Source organism: Enhydra lutris, unplaced genomic scaffold, assembly GCF_002288905.1.
Source record: "Enhydra lutris kenyoni isolate GAN:26980312 unplaced genomic scaffold, ASM228890v2 scaffoldscaffold34, whole genome shotgun sequence".
NCBI classification, from domain to species: domain Eukaryota; kingdom Metazoa; phylum Chordata; class Mammalia; order Carnivora; family Mustelidae; genus Enhydra; species Enhydra lutris.
The window spans coordinates 29399294-29419028 of record NW_019154118.1 but is presented as its reverse complement, the minus strand read 5'-3'; the positions used below and the strand labels follow the sequence as shown (position 1 = coordinate 29419028).

Below are 19735 nucleotides of genomic sequence, written 5' to 3'. Positions count from 1 at the left end.
GGCATGAGGGTGACCCTGTGCACAGTGGCTGGATGACAGACGGCTGCTTCCTGAGATCTGCAAGACGGGCAGGACAGCTCTGGGTGGGGAGAGAGTTTATCCAACGTTCCGGGTTGGATAAAAGGATTCAGCAAGAGGGGCTTTTCCTTACAGCAGGAAAAGACCTTTCCTTCAAAGAGCCCCACAGTCATAACCACCTCCATGTTGCACAGAACCACAGAGTGTTCTGGATGCACTGGTACCCGCATAACAGGGAGTCAGTTCCATCCCCTGCCCCGGCATTCGCTGTGGCTGGCAATGTATTTGGGGATGCTCTGTCTACTCGTGTACGCCACTGGCAGTCCAGTTAGTAGATGCATGAAGGATTAGGCTGTTCACGTGCGAGAGAACCAACAGTGGGACTCACGAATGAATGCTTCACTTACTTGGCTGGTTTCCTATCTTAGAGACCATGTCCACCATGAGTAAATGGCAGCCCAGGGGCCCAGAGGAGTCAATGGGCCTATTGCCAAGGTGATTTGCATTCTTTTCTGCAAAAGGACTTTTTCTTCCCACTGAATACATCTGGACAATCGAAAGGAGAAAAGCCATACCTGTAGTATTCATCTCCCACAAAGAAAAGGGTCTTCTGCACGTCCTTGAGGTAGACGGCGGCATCTATCCGCTGCACATACCTCGGGAAGCCAAAATCATAAATAGTTCGAGGAGGACCCTGAATTTGGAAGCCTCTCGTTATCCAGTAGTGGGGGCCTGAAGACAGAAAGTAAAGTTCACAAACACTCAGTACCACTCGGCAATGTACTTCACTCCTGAGGACTTCTACGCAGGGTCCCACATGGGAATAGTTTATGGGATGGTTGCCATGGTCATAAGCTGATATATAAGCTTGGATTCAGTTCAAACTACTCTGCAGGCAAGCATCTCTTAGTGATGTCCTAGCAAAACAGTAATTTTGATACGCTTGTATCTTAAATCTCACACATTAATTTTTTCAAGATACTTTTCTTGTGTGTAACCTCATTTCAGTCTCATCCAGATGCACAGGAAAGAAGGGGCCTGTGAGAGAGAAATGCTGTGGGTTGTCAGCAAGCACTGGCCTTGTAGCTTCCTCCCCCAGCTTCCAGAAAAAGAAGCTAAACTTGACAGGGGCCACCTACTGGGTAACCCCCATTGGCCAGCCGTTGTCACATCTCTGAGCTATTATTATAACCCCTTATCAGCCCAGGAAGAAACAAAGGCTCAGAGCAGTTAGGTAATTCCCCAGAGTCACTCTGACGGTAAAGGGCTGGGGCCAGAGACTGATGACATTGTGCCCACCTCCCAGAGTCACAGGTTAGGGTCCTGCTTCTGAGCAGGACATGGCAGCAAGGGCATCGTTCTCCTAACTGGGGTGCCATGTTGGATTTGCTGACTAGAGGCTCTCAGTGGGCTACACCATGTCACCCTGAGGGGTGGGGACAAAGTCTGTAGCCCCCTGGGCACTGTCACTTTGCACGGTGTCTCTCTAAGGTAGAGCATTGGCTCTGAGAATATTGTGACAGTCATTGTCCTTCCTGCCACTGCTATAGAACAACAGAGTGGCATTTCGTGGCTAAGCTGAGGAGGAGTGACCAGCGCATGTCCCACCATCCCTGACCAAATGCTACCAGCACTAGAGGCTCCCCCACATTCCCGGCCGATCCTGTCCCTCACGGATGTGTAAGGTACCTTTGAAGAAGTAAGCGGTGCCCCTGTCGGCCACTTCGTAAGCTGCGTCCACGTTGGACATAAGCTGAGGGAAGGAGCTGGTAATGGTGCTGGGCCGGATCCCCGCCATCACGTGAACTTGCCGGCGCCAGAAGATCCTGTTGGGCAACCCACAAGACCAACGGTTGATTTAGATCTTGAACCGGACGTGGACCCGCGTATCTACAAACCACAGTTCAGGGGCTGTTCCTCAATGCCTCATGCCCCTAACTTGTTTTCATAAGGAGAGCATAGGTTTTTGACCTTACTAAATAGTTCTTTTCCCTTTTCATTCTTTGAGCCTCCTTGGAATCCCCTTTCCTTCGTTTACTTAAGGACGTGCCCGACACGGAAGGACGCAGCAAGGAGAAAACCCGGTGTTTCACACATTTCACCCATGCCCCTTCCCAGTCCAGGTATCCCTTGATATAAATGTCCTTTTCCTTTCTACTCTTTTAAAAACTAAAATCTCATAACGATAAAACACAATCCTTGTGAATGTTTTGAATATTACAATTAAACCAAACCTTTGTGGTTGGGAGTGCGAGTTATTCCCAGTAAAGCCAGCAAGAACACTCACAATCGTCAGTTATATTGGAAGTTACCTACTGAATACTTACCTCTTGAGAGTGCTTCTATTCCTGAAATCAATGGCTAGTTAACAGAAAATCTGGTACCCACCAGTTAACTCCAGTTTTGGCAACTCATCCATCCATGCACCCAAAACTATTCCCATCAATCTGTGGCAATACCACGAGGGTATTGGGCTGAAACACTCACTATAAATGGGGCCCATTTTGAATTGTGGAGGTGAAACTCATTTTTGTGAAATATGAGTTTACTTGACTCTGTAGAAAGCAGAATCTATACATACAATTATTTGTGGGCAGGGAAACTGTAATAAATTTTGACATTTAATTTTCTGGGTAGTTCGTGTAGGAACTCCTGATCTAACGCTGAGTTTTCCAGTTCAGATAATTTAACAAATATTTACAGTGTGCCTGTCAGCTGGGACGGTGGTAGACATCAAAGACGGGACATTGAAGAAGACCCAGGTCCTGCCTCAGGGAGCTGAGTGTCCAGGAGCACAGACAGGTACATGATTAGGCTGTTTGGATCATAATCAGACGGTTAGGACTCATCCTACACAGTCAAGTTTAGGAGGCTGACACAGAGCATACCCCACAGGAGGGAAAGTCCGCTGCATTCGGGGCTTTGGTGAAGGCGTCACGGGGGGGCAGTGTAAGCTGACAGTGAATTTAAAAGAGCTTCACTAAGAGAGACATGGCTTCGTTTCCCATGTGGCATTGGGATGCAGAAGGACAAGCACACCGTGCTTCCGGAGATGTAGTCTTGAGTTCTAACTCTGACCGGCTTCTCCGAGCTCAGTCTTGTCATCTCATAGATGCAAACAGTACTTGCCGTGTCTCCTGAAGTCATTCTGAGGATCCAAGGAGAGAAGCGCAGGAAAGTGATCCTAAACCATAAAGGGCCCTAGAGCTAGACATTGTCCGTTCTAAACATTATGATTTGCCTAGGCCTCACCCACCCGCTAACATGACACACGGGGTGGCAGGCCCCGTGGCAGGTGCGCTGGCTCGCCCCACTCCCTACACGTCATAGCCTGTTCTAACACCGGTATTAACAGGTGACACACAGGGGCTCAGGAAGACTCGTGGGCCCAGGGGTCCCCTGTTGCTTGGGACAGACAGAGTGGCTGTCCGGATATTCCTGTCTACCCGTCTGACCTCCTTGCTCCTTCCCAGCCTTGCGATCTTTGCTTTCCTGTGTTTGTAACTGGACGCCCGTCCAGTCAGATCTAGGCTTTCCTGAAGGCACAAGCGACCGCCTTCCCCTTCTCCTTCCTCTCTGCCACCACCATGCAAGCATGGGTTTGGGGAGTCCCACAGATTTGGGTCACGACAACAGATAAATGCATCGTGTCCACAGCCTGTCATCTGATTCTTGATAATGACACAGTGATTGGGAAACTGAGGAGAAATCCGTAAAATGAGGGCTTTTCACTGAATTCGGTACTTGGTTATGAAATGCTGACTCTGGTCACATCTCCATGCTGGATGCTCACCCAGGCACTGAGGTGCGTTTCGGGGTTCTGCCGTGGTGGGGACGAGGAGGTGGTGGCGGGCAGGGGAGGCTCTCTCTGCATCACGTCTCTGAGGAGCGCGTGGACTCCCGGGCACTTCCTCCTCGGGCTCCTAACGCGGGGAAACACTTGCTCTCATTTTTCCTTTAAAAATGGGCGGCGGCGCTAGGCACCCGGAAACCTTATCTTTCCTGGGACGTTTGGGCTCAGCTGCCCCGAGTGACTCAGGAGGAGAGGTCATGGAATGTGGAGTGCCCGCAGACCCACAGGGTGCTTTGGGGACTTCTCTCACGTGGTAGAATGTAAAAGTCCTTTCCAGATCAGCCCTGACTGACACGGCAGGAATCGTGGGGACTCAGGGGAAGTGGACTGGTCACGCTCAACCAAGGGCGATTTTGAGCGCCCAGAGACCCTGGGCCGTGTTTGCTGACAGTCGTGCGTGTCACCACTGGGGGAGGTCGGGGCTGTTGGCTCCAGCGGGAGGCCGGTCAGGGAAGGCCCGCAGCGCGCCCCTCACCCAGCAAGGACCGCTCGGCCTCAAAGTGCCGGCAGAGCCGAAGGCAAGGAGCCCGGGCTTAGATAGCGGTACAATGCACAAGCTACGCACGTAAGGTAGAAATAGTTACTATCCATCACTTAGGAGAAGTTGCACAAATTCCAGAAGAAACTGTGATCCTGAACCTTCTGACACCAACAGTGGGTAGTGGAACGTGGGGCGCACAGCCGGAGGGCTTACAGACTCGGAGCGGAGATGACACACGTAAATGGGCTACGATGGACTCAAACCCTGAGGAGAGCAAGACCCTCTTCATGCGTCTGCACGTGGGTTTGAAACATAAACGAAAAGAGAACTGATCTGCGACCTCGCCGGCGACTTCGCCGGGAAGGAGCAGCTCCAGGGTGTGGGCGAACTGGTCTCGGAAGGAGGCGGAGGCTTTATCAGCGGTCTGTCACCTGATCTTGATAAGGAGGACGGAACAATGGCAATCATTGACAGTAGATGCCCGTGGATGGTGTATTTAGCGGTGTGGTTTATCTCAGGCTTGCAGGAGCCAACGCTGTGCCTGGTACACAGTCAGAGCTCAATAAATACTTGTTGGCTAAGTGAATGGGTGCCAGGGAGTGAGAGGAACTCATGAGATCACCGATATTCACAGCCTCTGCAATTTTCATTCCCTTTTCTCAAAGAACAGCAGCTAATTCAACTTGGAGATGAGCTCGCTGGTAGCCTTCACCGGGGGCAGGGTCCTCATGATCTGTCTTTCTGTCCTCTGGCTTACGGGGCACCTGGCACACCTGGGGACGGGACCCTCAGTTGCCGAACTTCTGTTCTTCCTGTGTGGGGCCCGACCCACTTCACCCCGACCTGGGTAAGGAGCCTGTCACCTCCTCGTTGCTGGACCGTCGGGGGATTCAGCAGGAGCTGAGTGGGGACCTTCCTCATTCATCGTCTTCAACCCTTGACTCTCCTTGACTTGTTTCAGGGGGAGGAGGGATCTCCTTCTGCTTTTGATGTTTGCAATGGAATTGCTGCTTCTCTCCCACTGAGAGCTTGAAACCTGGTTTTATCATTGGGTGTGTGACCTCGTGTGAGTCACTCAATTTTTCAGACTCAGTTTCCTTCCATCACATAAAAGCGAGAATTCTAATAACACGGATGCCAATCCTTCAAAGGATGAATTGTGACAATGTACCTGAGGGTGTCTTGTAAGCTCTCAGTCCTCTCAACAGTAACTGGTAGACACTGTAGAAACACACATGTTTTCCCTCTACAGATGTATCGATTGGTGATGGATACATCTTAGAGTTTATCAGGGGAACAAAGTTTCTTTCTGAATTTGCTTCGCTGACATGAAGTTCTCATCACTAGAAACTCTGAAGTACACTCACATCCTTGGCTGAAACGGCCTCGTCCTGGGGCTCCACTCACCAGGTCTGCTACATCAGAAGGCTTTGGAGGCTGAGAAATCAAGCATGTACCGTTCACCTCACTGAGCCCCGGAAGAACACGGCTTATAGAATCAAAGACCCATGTGTAGACGGCGCTTAAAAGTCGTCAGAGCCTCGTGTGCCACATTGTTCATCCCACGGGAGGAGCCTGTGGGTGCCCATGCCAGCAAGCCATGATCTGGAAAGGGCCCCAGCCCAGCCAGGGAGTCCAGAGGAGGTGACAGCAGAGCAGGGCTGGTGACACGCCTCCTGCCTCTTGGTCTGAGTTCTCATACATAACCTGGACTCAGGCTAAGTAAGCACCGTGCCGCTTGCTGACTTCACGACGCAGTCTCACAACCAGAAGAGACACGTCCCCGGGAGACTGAAGGAGCATGACGGCCCCCTCAGTTGTGCGGGCTCTGCTCAAACCCGTGGACCCCGCAGAACTGTCCTGTCCGGGAGAAGGAGGGGCTGATGTCCTGTCCCTCCTTCCGCAGACCCCCCGCATTTCTGTTTCTCCACCAGCTCCTACTCCTGTCTCCCAACAGGTCTGGGTAGTTTCCAGGCTTGGAAACTCCTCCCAGACACGGCTGCCCGTGCCAGCTGTGGTCTTTGCGGACCTTGCTGTTACTAACACGACTGCCAGGTCAGCGGTCTGCATCACCATTTCCTCCCGCACCCTCCTCCTGCTCTCGGGCTGTTTCACTCCCCAGGCCCTGGACCCCTCCTCACGACTCCTCTGGAAGGACACACGTAAATCATCCTGGCCGGGCTGTCCCTTTGCTTCAGGCCTCGGTCTGAGGGTCCCAGAGTCCCTCTCCCCTATGGATCACTTTGAAGATTCATTTGTTTCTTTGAGAGAGAGAGAGCGAGAGAGCGAGAGCATGAGCAGGGGGAGGGGCAAAGGGAGAGGGAGAACCTCAAGGTTCTCCACACGGAGCCTGGAGCCCGATGCGGGGCTCCATCCCATGACCCTGAGATCACGACCTGAGCCGAAATGAGGAGACGCACACCCACCGACGGAGCCACCCCAGTGCCCTGCACTACTGATCACTTTGGAAGAAAATCCTCTCTTCCTTGACTTGTGTGGGGCTCTGTTAGGGCACTCTGTCTCCGATGTCAAGGGGGTTAAAACCGCAGCTGGGGGAAGTGGCGCTGGATTAGAGGAGCGCCAGGAGAACGCTGAGCACAGCACACAGCACGCCGTGGGGGATCATGAAACGTCGGTTATTACTATGAGAGCCCATTCCCAGATCTTTCCCCCCGGTTCCATTGCCCGCGAAGCCTCCAGCCGTAAGCGCCCCCCCTGAGTACCAGCGGCTTCCACAGAACCTGCTAGAATTGTCCTCGGCTTGAATGCCACGCATCTAAGCCTGAGATTTCCCGTCTGTGTCCGGCAAACCTCCTGGACTTCTCATCTGCTGCTGTGACTCTTCCTCTCACTGTCTCCAGCACTAAATCTTCCAAGTCCTACTGGCGACTCCCCAGGGCCCTTTCCGGCCCCGTCCTCCTTTCCTACCCGAGTAGCCTGACGGATGCTTTCCTCCGCCTGCTGATCGGAGGTACGGAGCGGCTTCAAGACGGGGCCGGGAGCGGCTGACAGATACTCTGAGAAGAAAACAGAAGGGGGCCAGCCTAGCCAACAGGTCCAAGATGCCTCCACGCTCTAGGAACGTTCTTCTCCTTGTGGCTGTTCACCTGACCGGCAGGAGAGGGTCTGGAGCACAGGACCTGCCGTCCCTTGCCTTCCCCACAAACTCAAATGCATACCAGAGGCCTGAGTTCTTTCAAGTCAAAATGCCCCTCTTGTCTTGGGCGTCCCAGGGCGGGCGAGCTGTTCTGCATGGGTGACGGGATCGGCTCTGGACCCATAGGCTGTGTATGCTAATTCCACGTGCGAAACGCTGTTACACCTCGGAGGTCTACTGCGGACAGTGATGTTCTTGATTTTGTGGGTAAAATTCAACTGGGTAAAACCCATGAGCATCTGAGAGGGGCTATGTGCTTCCCATCTTCCCTAAGGGCCTGAGGAGTGTGGGGCGGCTGTGCTATCCTCCATCTGCTGAAAAGAATGAACGTCTGTGCCTTCAACCCACGGATCCAGGTCCCTGTCATCGGTAGATACCTGCCATTTTCAACCTGGCGTGGCGACCCCCATTTGTCCTCAAACACAAGCCTGGAACGCATCCATGTGCCGTTCCGGGCAGCAGACAGCGGCCGTGGTCTCACGGGGACCGGGAGAGGCGCCGCACCCCATCCTGCTGTGTAAACTCCCTGCGGAGATGACGCCCACACCTGGGAATGTCTCCTCCACAGGCTGTTGCTGGGAACTCCGGGCCGGACCCCAAGCTCCCCCAGCCGTCTGCGGGTTGCTCTGTCGCTATGGCTTGAAAGAAAGCTTTGTTCTCCGGCCAGACTCCGCAAGCACTTTGGGAATTTTCGGTGTCCGCCGAAAATGAGATGAGAGCTCTGGAGCGTGTCCTTGTGCAAAGGGAGCAGGAAATCCTGCCCCACGGAGTCCTCATGAGGGTGTGATAACCACGTGCTCCCAGGGAAGCCCGGGGACATCAGAGCCCCTCAGTGCAGAGAAAAGGAAGAGGGGCTCGTGGGCCCGTGGGGATTGGGTGGCTCCCCCGACTCCCTGCCTCCTGCCCGCTGCCAGGGTCGGGCCACGCGAGAAGGTGCAGCCTGAACACACTCACGTCACTGTGTCCCTCCCTCCCGACCTCTCCTGTCTGCGTCTCCTGTCCCTGGTGGCTCCGTTCCTGCTTTTACCTTCCATGACGTTAGCCATTGTTCATACTTGGATAATAGGGTTGTTTTTTTTTTTTAAACATTTTTTTCGTTTTTTAAAGAAAACAGATAGAGGGGCGCCTGGGTGGCTCAGTGGGTTAAGCCTCTGCCTTCGGCTCAGGTCATGATCTCAGGGTCCTGGGATCGAGTCCTGCATCGGGCTCTCTGCTTGGCAGGGAGCCTGCTTCCCCCTCTCTCTGCCTGCCTCTCTGCCTACGTGTGATCTCTGTCTGTCAAATAAATAAATAAAATCTTTAAAAAAAAAAAAAAAAAGAAAAGAAAACAGATATAGTTGTTCATGGGGTGTCACATCTTTGACTTCTTGGTCTCCTCTGGGTCTTTTCAACCAAGAGTAAGCTCTGTGCTGCACGGTGGCACCTGGTGTCTTCTCAGGGAAGGAGCGCTCCCCGGGCTGGCCTGGGCCGTGGGACAGGTGACAGCCCCACCCCTTGCATCGTGCTCCCGGCTCTGCGCCTTGCCTGTCGCGGCTGGTCAATGCCTACCAATTCTGTTCTGCTTCACTTTTTGGTAATAATAGAAAGGAAGACAATAATCAGAAAGTCTCCATAAAAATCCTTAAAAACAAACAATGGTAAGAAACACTTCAAGCTGTTTCTAAACCATGATCTGCTGTTGGGATTGTCCCATTCTCAGCCCTCAATACAGTGTCTGCTGCTCACCGAGCCCTCGCTGTGTGCTCAGCCCAGCATCCGCTTGGGGTCCCCTGCTCAGTAGGAAGCGCGGCTGAAATTAAACCTCCTGAGCCTGATGCTGAAACCTGGGTTCTGGGCTCTGCTCTAGTCCGTTTTGGAAAAACAGATGCCAGACCACTGTTAAGATTGAGTTCAAGTTCAAGCAGATGCTCAAAACTATGGGATTGGTTGACTACGTGATGATGTATCTACTCATGGCATAATATATGCATTTGTACAATGAATGACAAATAAAACTCACCGGCATGGAAAAATGAGCTGTTGCTGAGCAAAGAGAGTTTATAAATCAGCGCATCTAGTAAAATCCCATTTTTGTGGACATCCCTCATCCCGTCCTGGACTTAGACTATGTCTGTCTACACAGGAGAAAAATCTGGAAGGAAATACGTGTTGAAAAATGTGATGACTCTGTTATGGCCTGAATGCCTGTGTCCTCACCCAATTCGTATGCTGAAGCCCTACCCCCCGGAGGGATGGGAGGGTGACATTCAGGTGGGACCAGTGGGGTGTAACCAGGGTTAGAAGAGACCCTGGCCATGGGTCTCTGGTCTCATGTGATTAGCATCCTTCTAAGAAGAGAGCCCTGAGAGCTTGCTCTCTCTTCCCTTGTGCACAGAGAGGTTGTGTGAGCACACAGGATGATGGCCGTGTGTTTGAACATCTTACTCCCTTAGGTAACTGAGGTGTGCAAAGGCGAGGTGAGTGTTTCTTCTTTGTATCTCCAGCCCTACAGTGGGGCTGGGCCCTCCATATGGGCCCCATGACCACTCTTCCAATGAAGAAAAAGGAGTAAAAAGTATTCAGACATGCTGTTCCTGACCTACATCTGTCTGTTCTGGTGCGAACGAATTCTGCCCCCGGTCGAGGGAGGAACGGGAATGAGTGCTGGTGCGCCTTTTCCTCCAAGAAAAGAAGTGATTCCAGCAGTCAGCCATGGGCATAGCCCCCTGCTCCCTGAGAGCCAGGGGCTCGGAGAGAAGGGGTGATCTAATGCAAATGCACAAGGTCTCCAACAAATCTGCACATGTGACCTTGACCGTGACCTCATTCCACTAAGAGTATTTGTCTCAGTGCAGCTGGGAAACCTGTCCAACTTGGCTTTCACCCATGACCTCCCTTTGTCACCGAAGACCCAAAGTCAGTCTCTGCTTTCCTTCATTCAAATACAATAGTTGTAGCAGGTGTCTTTCTATTAAGTCCCTTCTACCCAGCGACAGGAAAAAATACTCGTCCAACATCAACACTCAGTCTAGCTGCTGGACCAGGCTGGTTAGGGCGATTTGCACTCTCATCCAAAATGACTTCGGAAAGATTGTCGCCTTCTTTCCCGCAAGCTGGTTGGTCCTAACAATGGTTACTGATGATACTAACCGCCGCACCCCGCATCCCTCACTTCCGCTCACGGGCATGTTTTAAATCCATGTTATTCATACACCGTGGGTCTGTTGTTGATCATTTAAATGATGAACAAGACATCCGAAAACGAGGCAGCTTAAAACTTTATCCTTTCCTACAACCTCATTACTGGAAGACCAGCCTTTTCTTACAGACTTCTACTCCACAGGCTTCATTATCAAAACTGTCAACATATCTGTGATATTGGGGTTTATAACAGGAAATACACATTTGGTCTTCCTCCTGGTTTCTGGCACAGAGCCCGCTAAAAGCTTGGGAATTTCCGGTGATGAGAGAATCAAGGTATTCTTTGTTATGTTAACAAGGTCACTTTCGGAAAGTACCTGGTAGGGGGGCGCTGGTTACCCCAGGGCACAACCAGGTAATTAGAGAGTTGGTCCCAACACCCACCTCTCCCCCTTCAGGGAGGGAAGAGGGGATGGAGGTTGGATCAGTTGCCGAAGGACAGTGATTTAATCGGTCATGCCTCTGTGACGAAGCCTCCATAAAAACCCCAAAGAAGGGGCTTCTGGGTGTTTTCTGGGTTGCTGAACACAAGTGGATGGGCAGATGTCGGGGGGTTGGTTTGCACCTGGGGAGGGCATGGAAGCTTCGAGCCCTTTCTCCAGACACTGTTCTGGGCGTCTCTCTGCCTCTGGCCGTTTCTGAGTTACATCCTTTTCTCATGCACTTTAATCTCATGAGTAAACTGGTTTCCTGAGTTGGTCTGCTGCGCTCGTAAAGCAGTCAAACCTAAGGAGTTCATGGGAACGTGATTTACAGCTGGTTGGTTAGAACTGGCACCTGAAGCGGAGGGTGGTCCTGTAGGATGGAGCCCTGAACCCACGGGGTCAACTGATGGTTATCTCCGGGTGGATGCCGTCAGCAGTGAGTGGAGTCGTAGGACCCCCAGCTGGAGTCTGAGAATTGCTTGGTGTTGGGAGAACCCGACCTCAGGGCTGGTGAGCAGAGCTGTCCTGTCTGGGTGGGCGCCCAGCCCTGCGAAGTCTGCTTCCCAGCGGCCGTCTGCGGTCCCACAATTACTCTCTTCCCACCGCTAGGACAACCTTGCTAGTTGACACGAGTTCTAACAGTGCAAATACCGCCCCCCGAAATGCTCTAGGAAGTGTCTTGTAACCGGAAGAATTTTTGCTGGATTTTTATTCCCACAACATGACCCCAACCACCGATCCTCACGCAAGGATGCGTGCGACCTGAAGCGAGCGGTCTGCCCTCACGTTCCACTCTCATTCCAGCACTTGAACGTGACCTCAGTGCCCAAAACACAGACTTTCATGCTCCTTCACCCCTTTATGAATTTTCCACACTCCTTGGGTTTTCCCCAACGACTACTCAGGGCCTCTCACCATTCCTCAGTTGTTCAGCCCACAAAAAACTAACATCGTTGTTAGTTGACGTACCCCAATGAGAAAACATTGTCACCAAACACCATTTCCTGTCCTCTCATGAAAACTTCCCCATTGGGGCGCCTGGGTGGCTCACTGGGTTGAGCCTCTGCCTTCGGCTCAGGTCATGGTCCCAGAGTCCTGGGATCGAGCCCCGCATTGGGCTCTCTGCTCAGCGGGGAGCCTGCTTCCTCCTCTCTCTCTCTGCTGCCTCTCTGCCTACTGTGATCTCTCTCTGTCTGTCAAATAAATAAATAAAATCTTAAAAAAAAAACAAACTTCCCCATTAATTTCAAACCTGAGAGGCTTAATAAAATTATATTTCCTCTTTCCTTATTAAACTAATCTTAAATTTACTTCTTTTTGATTTCCCTGAGTGATGACCATGACCATAAACATACTAATAAAGATCAACCAGGGGGCGCTTGGGTGGCTCAGTGGGTTAAGCCTCTGCCTTTGGCTCAGGTCATGATCTCAGGGTCCTGGATCCAGCCCCGCATGGAGCTCTCTGCTCAGCAGGGAGCCTGCTTCCCCCTCTCTCTCTGCCTGCCTCTCTGCCTACTTGTGACCTCTGTCTGTCAAATAAATAAATAAAATCTAATAAAAAAAGAATAAAAATAACTATAAAAAAAGAAAGATCAACCAGTTCTTCTGCTGATCAGCTCACACAGCTGTAAACACAGCCATTCTGCCAGCACCATCCCTAAAGATCCCAGCTTCTCTGGCATCATGAGTTAGTCAATCTCCTCTGCCATTCAATATATTTTTTAATTTTTTAAATTTAATTTTTAATTTTTCTAGAAAGAGAGCATGAGTGGGGGAAGGGGCAGAGAGAGAGGGAGAGAGAGGATCTCAAGCAGACTTCCTGCTGAAGATGGAGCCTTCCGTGGGGTTTCCCAGGACCCTGAGATCATGACCTGAGCTGAAACCAAGAGTCAGACACTTGACCCCCTGTGCCACCCAGGCGTTCCTCCTATGCCATTAAATTTAAGTATCAATTCCACCTCACCGGCCTTTACAACTCCTAGAACTATGAAAACTTCTATTAATCAGTTCAAAAGAAACATTCTTAAAACAACAGAACTAGATCCTCAAACCTCAGGATGTTCTTCAGGTGCTGTAGCTACAGAAGAACCAAAACCCGTTGGTATTCCTCCCCTGCCCGGGCGGGCTGACAGCCTGCTGACAGCTGAAAAGTCAAGGGGCCTTGAGAAAGAGGGGTTTCAGCAGAGCGATGACTTTGGAATTCCCTACCCATCCATCCATCTCTCTGATCATCCATCCATCCATCCATCCATCCATCCATCCATCCATCCATCTATCCCTCTGATCAACTATCCACCCACCCAGCCACCCATCCATCCATCCCTCTGACCATCTCTCCATCCATCCATCTATCCATCCATCCATCCACCCAGCGAGCCAGCCATCCATTCCTCTGTCTGACCATCCATCCATCCATCCCTCTGACCACCCATCCATCCACCCACATGTCTGTCCATCTATCTATCTATCTATCTAACCTGTTGACGAGTATTTACTGACCATATACTGTGTGCTCTCACTAGGGATACAGTGATAGACAAAATAGGCTTCAGATAAATCTGGGCTGATGTTGTAACTCAGCCACTCAAGGGAACTGCTACCTCAGGAGAGTACCTTATTCTCTCTGAGCTTCTTTCTGCATCTGTAAATTCTCCTTCACGGTGAAAAGGGTTAGAAGAAGTACCTCACATATATGGAAAACACTCTGTCCAGTGCCAAGAGTGTGGTAGCTGCCCCACAAATGGCGGTTTGGGCGGTTCTGTGTCTCCCTGGAGACCCGCGCCTCCCATCCTGGTGCTACACAGGATGGCATCTCTGCACGGTCCTCAAACGTGGCGGCAACAGGACCCCTAGCGGGCTGCGTGCATCCAGGTGGGAGAGATGTGGTACCGTGTCTGAGGCTTACCGGTCCCGGAAGAGCAGGAGCTCCTTTCCCAGCATCGTCACGGCATCAAAGGAGGAGCTGGAGTCGCAGAGGTCGGGGATGGATGGACTTTGAGGGGGTGCGTGGGGCACGGTGGGCTTTCCCAGGAATGTCTTCCGGGGTCCTAGGATTCAAAGTGACTTGGTCAAAATGGTACCAGGAATCTAGCACATCCCCTTCTGCTCCAGAGACCCCCTTGGTCTGTGTGGCAGGTGATAAGGCGCGTGGCTGTCTATGGCAGGTGGACCTGCATTTGAATCCCAGCTGCACTAGTTGTAGGGTTGTCTGATAAACGGGCACATCCGGGAGCCTCTCTGAGCCACCGTCTCTTCCTCAGTAAATGGGAGGGGGGAGGACAGGAGCTGCCTTGGTGGGCTTTGTGAGAACTCCTGTCTGTGAAGCCCTCGGGAGAGCAAGTGGCCCATACTGACTGTCAGAGCAATCGTGTCCTTTATTCCGTCACACCTAACTTCTCTGACAGCTGCGGATGCTCCAAACCAGAGATGGTTTTTAATAGTTGCCACTTTTTTTTATTCTTTTTTTTTAAAAAAAGATTTTTTAAATATATTTGACAGAGAGAGAGAGCACAAGCAAGGGAAGCAACAGAGGGAGAAGCAGGCTCCCCGCTGAGCAGGGACCCCCCCGATGCGGGACTCGATCCATGGACCCTGGGATCATGACCTGAGCCGAAGGCAGAGGCTTAACCCTCTGAGCCACCCAGGCATCCCTTAACTTTTTTATTCTTTAAAAGTTGCCACTTCTTTTTTTTTTTTTTTTTAATTATTATTTCTTGGTAGTTAAATTCTTTGTTCTCAATAAGATAACTTCCCCGTGTGTTTTCCTATAATTTTCCTCTACTTCCGGGCACCCTGCACGATAAGCCTTTTATCAGGCGCCCAGGAAAGGCTGAGTCGTCCTTATGGCAAGAAGGTCCCCCAGAGTGGCGTGCTGGCTCAGGGCACCTTCTGCTAGATCCTTCCATAAAGTGGGGGCCTGTGGCTTAGGGAGAGCTGCTGGGGGCTTTGTCCCACTCCGTGCTCTTGGAGACAATATGTCTTCTGCAGGAGGGGAGCTGGGGCTGGCTGAGCTGTTGGCGCTGGTGGCTCCCTGCCCTTGAGCAAGTCCCCATGGTGCGCAGAGGGACTGAGGCACAGGGAAGGACCCGTGAGAGAGAGATGGGTAAGCCCTGGGGTGGCACAGGGTCAGCAATGGGGTGAGGCTTTGGGAAAGGATCAGAAACTGGAAGGCGGCCAGGTCAGGAATGTGCTGCCAGTCTTTGAACACTCCCTATGAGCCAAGCCACCTGCTAAAGGGCCAGAGGTGGCAGGGTGGCCCTGGGTGGGGGACATGTCTGCTCCCCGGCCACATCACACCATGCTCATGCATTCTGGTCACCTGTACAGAAATGGCCACGTCAAAACAAATGCTTCTGTCCCCTGACTCTGTGACCATGGCCTTCAGCACGGTGGTGACCTTCTGTGTGGAAGGATCTGGAAGGGGCACGCAGGCTCTGGGGTTCGGTCCCTCTCAGTGGCCCACGGGGATTGCTTCGCCTTGGAACCCAGCCACCCTTTCTCTGGAGCCAAGTCTGCACAATGGAGGCATTCACAACCTTTGTTTCCGTCACTCAGAGGAGGGACGGAGCTGCCATGGACCCTGTCTCTGAGGTGGGTAGAGCCGGCTGAACACTTCCCTGGATGACACAGGTCTCCCATGGCTCAGGAGCTGTCTGCAGAGGTGTGTGCCCGTCCCCAGGCAGGCTGGCCAAGCTCAGGAAGATGGGCCAGCCCGGTTCTCCGCATCCCTTCCTGGGCTGAGAGGATGCCGAGAGCCTCTGACAGGCAAAGGCAGAGGAACCAGCCTCTGAGGCTAAGGGAAAGGTCTGCTTCCTAGAGCCGTCTGCCTTTGATCCGTGAAAGCAAAAGCGTCAAGGTCTAAGAGCACTCCGGGATTCCCTCTCAGGACTTCGTGGGTCTGTCTTTGTGGTGAGGAAGGCAGGGTCTAGAGCTCCTAATACCTCTTTATCACCTCGGGAAGAATGCTAACTCCTGAGAGCATCTGGACTATCTGGGACGCTTCTGTGTTTGAGCCTCAACTCTCCCAGCTGTCCCGGGGGGAAACACGGGGTGAGACAGTGAATCCCATGGCGCCGTGTGGCAAGGCGCAGGCTGCCTATGCGGCCGGCAGTCTGGGTCTTAGCATAGCCCTTGCAGTTTTTAGGAAGATAAGGTCAATGATCTGCAGATGGGCAAGAACCATATGTAGGAACTACGAAACACACCCATCTTCTCCCACTACCTAAATCTGGACCCTCGCTCAACAAAACAAAACAAAACAAAAGCCCCCAAAACCCGGACAGATGATGGCATTTTCTTTGGCACTTGAGGAACCAATGTGCTGTATTCCCTTCTGGAAATCAGCTCTTCCTAAAAGGGCACAGGTGCGGCTATGGTCCTGAGCTTGACCTCTACCTGTGCAGGTGACTCCCGGGAACGGACACTTTCTCTAAGTGGGAGACTGAGTGCCTGTGGCTCTCACGGTGAGCAGCTGAGGGAGGGCGTGCGCATACCGTACAAGGCCTGGATCCCTTTCACGTCGTCCTTGGGCAGGTGGAATCCGTAGGGATGCTGGTACTTATATGTCGGGTACATTAGTGCTGACGGATCTGTGGAGTGGGCCAGGCCCAGGGCATGGCCGAATTCGTGGGCAGCCACGGTGAATAAGTTGAAACCTACAGGAGAGGAGACAGAGAAAGACAACCTCCACTCGGGGTTTTGTTTTCAGTGTCTTCCGTCTTCACAGGAGAACGGATGCCCCAATCACAGTGAACTTGTTTTCTTTTCCTGACCAGATTCTTCAGAGGCTGGTGGGTTATTCTGGTGCTGAGGATTCCCTGGTGCTCCCCACCTCATCTAGAAGGGGCTTCGGAGTGGGGAAGGCTGGAAATGTCAACCAATCCATTTCGTTCCTTGTCAGCAGCCCGGGATCCAAAAGGGCCTGATTACAGCCACCAGGGGCTGTGAGACATGGATCAGACGGGCATGAGATCCTGGGACTTTAAAACCCATTCCCGTCACACTGCTCTGGAGAGCACAGATTCCCCCCAGTCATCTTGGAACAGAGCCCACTTCCAAGTACAAGTAAGAGACAGTAAATGCTACAGAAAGAAAAAGAGAGCCGTGCCGGGGAGGGCTCGGTCCTCCTCGAGATCGCAGGCAGGAACCAGAGCTCAGACAAGTGTATGGCACATGGGAGGGGGGTCTTTTCCCTTATGGTGTTCCCTTTTGGATTTTTGGCTTACTTGTTTTCCTAGCCAGCCTCCCTAGTTAAAGAGTGGCTTGGGACGTTGAACCTCAGGGTTTCATGGTGGAGGCCCAGAAGAAGGTACAGTATTTTCCAGGTTATGGTGAATTGTGCATATATACCATTCATTCCCATAGTCCACTTCTCAGCATTGTCGAAATGGGTATCGCCTCCCAGACCTTCCCCAGGTGCAAACGCGTGGGCAAGAGTCCCCCGAGGGCCATCGAACGGATAGGAATCCCCGTGATCTAAACGGGTGGAGAGAGACACCAACAGCAGTCAGTCCTCCTGGCAATTTTGGGGGCTTCACATTACAGGGAAGGGACACATTTTTTCTTTTCTTTTTTTTTTTTAAATAGCGTTGACACTTCTCATTCAAGATTTACTTTCCAATACTCATTTTTTATAAGAAGCTCACATGTCAACCAGTAATCATCCACTGAAAAATTAGGAGGAGGGCGCCTGGGTGGCTCAGAGGGTTAAGACTCTGCCTTCAGCTCAGGTCCTGATCCCAGGGTCATGGGATCGAGCCCCGCATCGGGCTCTCTGCTCAGCGGGGAGCCTGCTTCCCCGTCTCTCTCTCTCTGCCTCTCTGCCTGCTTGTGATCTCCGTCAAATAAATAAAAATAAAAATCCTTAAAAAAAAAAAAGAAAAATTAGGAGGGATATTGGGCCTTTCAAAGATCATTAGCATTAAAAATAGAAAAAATGCTCTTTTGTGACTGTTTTCATTGCAATGTCTACGTCCTGCAGACGTCTTACAGAAGGAGTGGGAAGCAGCCCGACAGGCTGGGATGTGCACGTGCGGGCGGGCTGCGTGCTCGAGTCCGGAGCAGCTAAGAGAGTGACAAGCAGTGAATGGGGCAAACGTGTTCCCTCCGTTTCTACTGGGCAAGACGATGCAGGGAGGTTTCCAGGAGAAGTTTCCTTGGGCATTTCGATATGCTTTCCTGTATCAGCTCATGCAAGCAGTAAAGGTGTCCCTAAAATCCTAACCTGTAGAGATTTCCATGTTTCTGTTTTCACTTATATTTAACTAACGGCTTATTAGATATTTGATAGAGGAGGAGAGAGAACATAATGAGGCATGTTGTAGAAGCCTTGCGGGGAAGAGAACCCGACACGGGCCAGGTCACACGCAGGGCCACCCTGAAGCGTTCACACCCAGGACCTGCATCACCTTCCCTCCCTTGCCCCCCCCACCCCCAACATGTACGTCCCAGGACCTGAGACTCCCTGAAGGTCGAGACCTGAAGGAACAGGGACCCTTGGCCACGGTGTCTGTGGAGGGAGGAGGCGGGCGTGCTCGCTCACCTTGGCTACTTGGAAGCTGAGAAGAGCTGAGCTGAGCTCCCTGGACAGGCTGCTCTGAAAGAGGCTCAGAGCCCACCCCCACACCCTGTGCCCAGTTAGGCCTCCACGCCTTACCAGGGCGAGGATGGGTGCAGAGGTGGGGGAGGTGGGGGAGGCCTGGGGACTCCAGAGGGTGTGGACGAGACAGCAACGCTGATCTCTTGACCCCTGCCACGGGGGGAATGTGGCCAGGGCCACTGTGGCGTGGACTTCCTCTGGTGGGGGCTCCTGGTGGATACGGAAGGGGGTGTGCGGCAGGGAGCGGTGCCATGGGGATGAGGTCCGCTGGCCTCCTAGCCAACAGGGAAGCTAAATGGGACGACTTTGTCTCTGAAGGGACAGCACAGTGAGAGCAGAGCCCCTCTCCTGCCCCATCCAGCACAGTGGGACATGCTGAGAACTTCCCAGGGTCCTGTGTCCAGGCCGGACATACCCATGACCTTGCCATGACCTTGGCCTCCACCCATCACTCTGTGTGGAAGAGGATCCTGGGGACTGCTCGCATTAAAGGCTGTAGAAGGAAACACGTCAGGGCTTGTCTCCTGTGGGTCAGGACAAAAGTCCGAGAATGGCCCCCGTACCTCCAGTTTCAAACGATATCATGATATCGGCCTCGCCTGCGTTCACCCTGACGAAACTCAGCGGCACGGCGCTGCTCCAGGCCTGCAAGGCCATCTCCACGGCTTTGTCCACCTCCGCCGAGGGCATGGAAGGTGTGTATTTGGATATTCTGCGGAAACAGAAGGACGCGGTTTCCTCTCAGTGAGCGCTGGGCCCGAAGGCGTCCCGGCCCTGAGGTGGTGGGACGCGCGGCAGGGGAGCGGGGGTCTACCATGCGGGCATTTTTCTCCCCAACGGTCATGTTGTTTTGCTTTCGTATTTGCTCCTGGGAATCACCTGCCACTGAAACAGGTTGATTCTCCTTGTTGTGGTACTAACCCCGGATTTTAACCTTCCTGGGCGCAGCAGAGTGATGACCCTGTTCAGAGCCTGCCGCCTTAGGGACTCAGGCCGGTTGCCGCCCAAGCAGGGCGGAGAGGAG

The 19735-nt window shown here is 52.4% G+C and overlaps 1 protein-coding gene across 1 annotated transcript in view; it reads right to left on the bottom strand.

Annotated features, from left to right (window-relative positions):
- Positions 1-19735, bottom strand: part of LOC111153920 (matrix metallopeptidase 20) — a 46612-nt gene that overhangs the window by 19626 nt on the left and 7251 nt on the right. The window contains exons 3-8 of the mRNA XM_022513233.1: positions 19275-19423; positions 17463-17588; positions 16607-16768; positions 14020-14161; positions 1708-1844; positions 594-750 (exon numbers count right to left, since the gene is read on the bottom strand). Of these exons, the coding sequence (XP_022368941.1) occupies positions 594-750; positions 1708-1844; positions 14020-14161; positions 16607-16768; positions 17463-17588; positions 19275-19423 (873 nt within the window). The remainder of the gene's footprint in view (positions 1-593; positions 751-1707; positions 1845-14019; positions 14162-16606; positions 16769-17462; positions 17589-19274; positions 19424-19735) is intronic.